At 50.1% G+C, this 6,000-nt stretch overlaps 1 protein-coding gene across 1 annotated transcript in view; it reads right to left on the bottom strand.

Annotated features, from left to right (window-relative positions):
• Nucleotides 1-2,047: 2,047 nt before the first annotated feature.
• LHX4 (LIM homeobox 4) overlaps nucleotides 2,048-6,000 on the bottom strand; it is a 45,625-nt gene continuing 41,672 nt past the window's right edge. Inside the window, exons 4-6 of the mRNA XM_049868453.1 lie at nucleotides 5,408-5,562; nucleotides 4,863-5,034; nucleotides 2,048-2,442 (exon numbers count right to left, since the gene is read on the bottom strand). Of these exons, the coding sequence (XP_049724410.1) occupies nucleotides 2,048-2,442; nucleotides 4,863-5,034; nucleotides 5,408-5,562 (722 nt within the window). The remainder of the gene's footprint in view (nucleotides 2,443-4,862; nucleotides 5,035-5,407; nucleotides 5,563-6,000) is intronic.

Below are 6,000 nucleotides of genomic sequence, written 5' to 3'. Positions count from 1 at the left end.
GCATTTGTGTCTCCATCACCACCCCCAAGTGTTCACATTACAGGGGAGTTCACAATAACAGAGCTGAATAGGCTTAATACACCGCCATTTATAAACATGGAACCTCAAGAAAAGAGTCTACATTTGCAGACTCCTCAAACAAAAATGACTACAATTGCACACCAAAAAATAAGAATATACTATAAAATTAATCAAAAAAAAAAAAAAAAAAGATGATCTGAAGTTTGATCCCAGGAATTTATTGACAGTTTTTCTCAGAGAAACTTAGTTTAGTTTCCTAAAGGGGCTTATTATAGAGGGTGTGGCAGCCAAAGGGGAACTGTTATTTCTTCCTTTAGTCTGCCTACCACATGCCTAAATCTTTGCAGTCCTCAAAAGATGATGAACCATTCACAAAAGAGAGGGTCCTTGGGGTCTTTGCTTCCAGCATTTAATGTGAAAAAAAGGGCAAAGCCTTCTCTTCCTTTCATACGCTGCTGACCTCGTTTAAGAGAATAGGAGGCTGGAAGAAGCAAACCACCTGGCTAAATTCCAGCATGCCCATGGAGACCCTCCTGGCAGATAGCTGTGTGGCGCATAAATGCAAGTTGCGGAACCAGTCACGTTGGTGTTTCCCATAGAGGTGCAGTCTGTCTCAGGGTAGTGCTGGGAAAGCAGGGGTTGGCCTTGCCCTTGCCTCAGGCTTCGTGATGTTAGTGATATGCTATTATTGCAAACCGTATGCTGTAAGTTTCTGCACTGCCAGCAACTGGAGAGCTCTGCCTTTCTAAGCACAGGACCAGAGTCCAGGGTATGGCACGAGTCCAGCCAGCAGCAACCCAGAGAAATACAGCACAAGGACCACTAAGAACCCTTTGGAAAACTAGGGCTCCTCCTTAAGTTATTCCTCCCAACCAAGGATGGGCCAAAAAGTATCTTTCAGACCTAGAAGAGACCAAGACTGCCCTTCAATTGAGCCAGCTAGCACAGCAGAGAAAGCTTTTGTTGGAGAGGAAGGGAGGAGGGAGGCCTCACTGCAGGTGAGGGTGGTCTTGCAATCTCATCTAAACCAGCTCTCTCCAAACAGACTCTCAAATATCATTTCTGCCTAGAAGGATGGGGAACTCTGGGAGACTGGCATCTGCTGATACGGCTAAACAGGCTGCGTTTGGAATCCAAATGTGTCTACAAATGTCTTCACTGATTGTCATTCTGTTCTCTCCATATTTTAGCTTTGATCATTTTGTAACCCACAGCCTGTCTTGTGGAATAAACGATAGGAGCAAATTAAAGAGGCACATTGTGCACGGAGGGGACGCGCCAGGTGGTTGCTGTAATGGTGTCCAGGGCCACTCAGCCCAGCATTGGGGTCATCTGCAGTGAAAACCACTTCTTGCCATCAGGGATTCAGTGACATATGTGGGATTTCTTAAACACCAAAACTGACAAATACTCTCTGGTTTGTACTCCAGGATAGGGAAGAACTCATATTTTCAGCAAAAAAAGGGAGGCATGTTTTTAATACCAAATTGTGGTCATCAGAGTTTTCACTGACCTTTAATAACTGATCTTTTATTTTAAAAATTAGAGTTCAACACGGTGGTCTAGAAACCACTTTTATTATACTCAAAGGACACTGCGCCATGACCTCGGGAATCTGTTCTGGTGAGCAGTGGTTTGCGAGGCATCGTGTGAAATGCACCCATCAGAGCAGAGTTCCCAGAGGCCAAGGTGGCTGTCCCAGTCACCTCGTGCCACCAAAGCTCCGAGCAGCCAAAGCCTCTAAGCGGGGCAGGAGGGGAGTGGGCCGACAGGCCAGCATTCCCTAGAGCTTTAGGCTACACATCCATGTGCTGTGTTCTGAGAGGAGGCTGCTCTCCCACCACTTCCCCAAGAAAACAGCGCCCTAGAATGATCTCAGAACCTTCTAGGAATCAGTAGAGGACTTCCATTGAAAATAATGGAAGTTCACATTGGTGCACTTTTGATCCTTAAAAATCAAGTCTCTTTTGATCCTTGAAGATGTTCTCTCAAGCCAGAAGGACAGGTGGGTTGGGGAGGAGAGGTGTTAAAAAGGAGGATGATCCATTTCATCAAGCCAAGAGGCTGGGCTGGTTGGAAAGTCGGGATAGCCTACACTGCTTCCTGTGGAGATGTCAGAGGTGGGTCCCCCAGCCATGGCTCTCAGCGTCTGGCTCACTCCCTGCCCTGCATGCGCAATGAGGCCCAAGTTACTGTCCACTGTGTAATCCAGCCCATTGAGCAAAGGAGCATGAGATGGCAGGGACGATATGGAGGATGGAGACTGGGGGATTCCATAGGGGCTCCCATCCCTCAAGTCCTGATAAGATTGTCCTGTCCCATCCATGGAGAAGCTCCCATTCATTAACTGTCCGCCTGTAACGTCCCCCACGTTGCCATAAATCCTATTGGTGTGGCCAAGTTCTGAGAGAATCTGATCCTCTGTGGACAAAAGAATGGAAATTTATTGTCAGCCGCCAGGACCCAAGCAGTCCCCTGCTCTTCACAACCTAGGAACACATATCACCAGGAGAGAAGCCCAAGGACATCGGCTGCCTTACTGCCAGGCATGGGTCATGATGCCAACATGTTGGGGCAACATTAGAGACTGACCCTTGTCAAGCGGAAACAGAAGAGACATCTGTTGAAACTAAAATCCAAGGTCCCCAAAGGCTGGACAAATGTGTGGTGAGCTGGTGTGTCCTGTGTGGTGCAAGTACCTGAGATACTATGGCCACACTGAGGAGTATGACTGACCAAGGTTTTGTGGGTCACTCGTTATCCACATCACAACTGGAAACTGTGTACGGACAACATTTATTCTGGAAGCTTTAAAGCTCAAAAAAGTGCTTGATTTAGTTGGTGGAGAAACAAGTAGCCCATATGGTAAGTGCAGCTGAGGACCACTGTTAGACCTGTGGACAAAATCCTTCTGGTCTACCTGGAAAACAGTTCAGTATCAAAGGACTTGGTTTCTCTCTCTATCAAATAAGCTGTTCACTGGAGACAAAATACTGAGTTGGCTATGGCAAATGGACCTCGTTTCTTGAAGAATTTTAGTAAGGGGAATCTAAAAGAATCTTTGCCACTTGAAAGAATTCATTTATCCAACAGAGGTGAGCCATTTGTTGTTGTTGTTGTTGTGTTGTGTGCCATTAGTCAATTTTGACTCATAGCAACCCCACGTGACAGAGTAGAACTGCCCCACAGTGTCGTTTTCTAGGCTGTAATCTTTACAGGAGCAGATCACCAGGTCTTTCTCCTACAGAGTGGCTGGTGGGTTCCAACCACCAGCCTTTTGGTTAGTAGCCAAGGGCTTAACCATTGTGCCACCAAGGCATTTAATCCTCAAAAGTAAGGGATTCTATAATTCCCCAGAGAGACCAATGATTTGTCAACCAGGGGACCCACCTGCACCCAACAGAAATGAGCTACAAGAACAAGACATAACAATCCTGTATGTCTCAGACATGGATTTCAGCAGCTCAGATGAGATTATTAAGTAGCTTTCCCCAACCCTGTCAGGAGGCCTAGAAGGTGAGCGTAGGCCATGGAGCTCTCCCTAGGTTCCCACAGAGCAGACCTCTAAGCTGAGCTACGAGCCTCTCAAAGCACCATGCTCCTGGCAGACAGCATCTCCCACCATGTGCCCCACAAGTTTCTTCTATTGCCACTTGCTCTATGCATCAGTTCCTATATACATCTTTCCCAGACTAGACCCCTGCACCCCATCCCTTCTCATGACCTGCCCCTGAGGCCTGCCCCCATCCACCTATGAAAATGAAAATAAGAAAAAGGGGGAGCTCATGCCCTTTAAAGGGAGCAGAAGATAAAGGCTCAGCTCCACTGTCAAATGGTAAGTATCTGGCCTTTTGCCTATGCCATCCCCTCTGACCAGGGCCCTGGACTCCATGTGGGGATAACCGTGCCTTCCATGTGTAAAGGTGTGCTTAGCTTTTCCCAAGCACATCCACAGTCGGTTGTCTTCATTGCACCCCACAGCAACAGCAACACTGTGAGGTAAGCAGGAAGGTAGGTAGTCCCCACTTACAGATGGGGAAATGGAGACTCAAAAGAAATAATTTGACAGAGCCGCAACCAGAAACCAGGTTTTTGACCCCCACCTCAACTACTCTTTCCTCCCACACAGAAGACCTTCCACACATGAGGATTCAGTGTTCTCCGTTATGGCTACTTGCAAACAACCGGAGGACCCACAGCATGCAGTAACTTGCAATTTTGCTGATGCACAAATTTGAATATAGCGCATGCTGCAAAGTTTGTGTGCAGGGAAGAGGATGAGTGAGTGGTGGGGGAAGGGATTTCAGAAATGAGGCCGGTTCCCCATCACATGCACGTGCACTCACAGTGTTGATTTCCCAGGAAAAGGGCCCGTTGAGCCTGTCCTCCCCTCTACCAGGGCAAGAGGAAGGGGTGACTCTTGGGGGCTATGGGTCGTAGGCCAGTAACCCCACACAGGGGAGAAATGTAGGAGAGGGGCCAGGGGCACAAGGCTGAGACCAACCATCTATTCACAGCTGCACGGGGTGGGGTCAGGGAGCTGGTGAGGGAGCACCCAGTCAGCAGGAAAGGAGGGGAGGCCTTGGGGCCCACAGGACAGGACCTGACCAGGTCTCAGGGAACCCAGCTTCCACATCTCAGCAGCAGTGCTTTCTGGTTCTCTAAGTCTCATCCCATCTTAAAGGGTCACTAACCTTTTCCCCCACTCTTTACTACAAGTCATGAGAAAATCCTGAGAGGGACTTGCCAAGGCCTCACAAGATCCCTCCTGGGTACCAAGGATTACTGCTTGCCAGGGGACTGTCCTAAGGCCTCCGCCTCACCCCTCCAGCCCTGCTCACCTCGGAAGCTCAGCTCACTGTCACTAACCCCACAGTCCTCTGCAGAGCTCTCCTTCTCCTGCTTGCTGCCTCCCCGGCTCCTCTTGACGCTCTTGTAGAACTGCCCCCAGCGATGCCGCCCTGCGTCCTTCTTCAGCCGTTTCTCCTTGGCCCTTCTGTTCTGAAACCAAACCTGCCACGCAAGCGCAAGGAACACACTCAGGGGCTGTCCACCAAGGATCCAGAGCCCGCTGGGCCCTCAAGTCAGATGTCTGGAAGCACGCTGAAGCCTCAGTAAAAAGCAGGACCAGGAGAGTCATGTGCCCACCGCTCTCTCTGCTGGGGCCTGCAGAGCCCTGTCTCCAATTGTGCCAAATTCCCTGGGTCATGGCGCTGAGCCCAGCTCCCCAAGGGACCAGGGTCACCACTGATGAGTTGGTGCCTCCTTCACACAGAAGTCAGCTCAAGACATCTGCCATCCCTCCCCCAGGCCTATCAACAGTGGGGATGGGTCACCACCCCCACGTAGAAAAGGAGTCCTGGGGCAGGGGCAGCTGGTGTCTCACCTGCACAACCCTCATGTCCAGCCCTGTCTCCGAGGAGAGCTGCTCCCTCACGTGCCGGGCAGGCTTGGGGGAGTTCTTGTAAGCATTCTTCAATGTCTCCAGCTGCTTCGCTGTGATGGTGGTCCGGGGCCGCTTAGCTCCAGCCTCTGAGTCATCTGCAATGAAAACCATTTCTTACCTGCTTCAGCCTATCGCTCCCTCCCTCCTTTTCCTCCTTTCCTCAAGTATCTTGCCTGCTGTTTGCAGGGCAGTGGGAGGCATGGTGATCAACAAAATGGAGTGGTGCCAATCCTCATGGAGCTAACTCCTATACCACAAGCCCTTCTGCCTCTTTCTTCACTCAGCTCCCTGCGCTCCCACCCCCTCTGAGTCCAGCCACTCAGAGGCCATGCATCACACTGAATATGTACAGTTCTGAATGTATGCCTTTCCCTCCCTCCTGACAGAAGTCTCTGGGTAGAGCTCTAAATGTGTTATCAGCCTTGGCGAACTTAGCCAGGCCAAAGCGAACAAGCCAGGGTGCCGCTCCCGCCCCTCCCTATCAGGAACCTCCTTTTCCCCAGGTCCGGCCCAGCCCACAGCCACGTTGCCTT

Source organism: Elephas maximus, chromosome 24 (genome assembly GCF_024166365.1).
Source record: "Elephas maximus indicus isolate mEleMax1 chromosome 24, mEleMax1 primary haplotype, whole genome shotgun sequence".
Taxonomy (NCBI): Eukaryota; Metazoa; Chordata; class Mammalia; order Proboscidea; family Elephantidae; genus Elephas; species Elephas maximus.
Note: the sequence above shows the minus strand (reverse complement) of the source record. Positions and strands in the feature narration are given on the sequence as shown.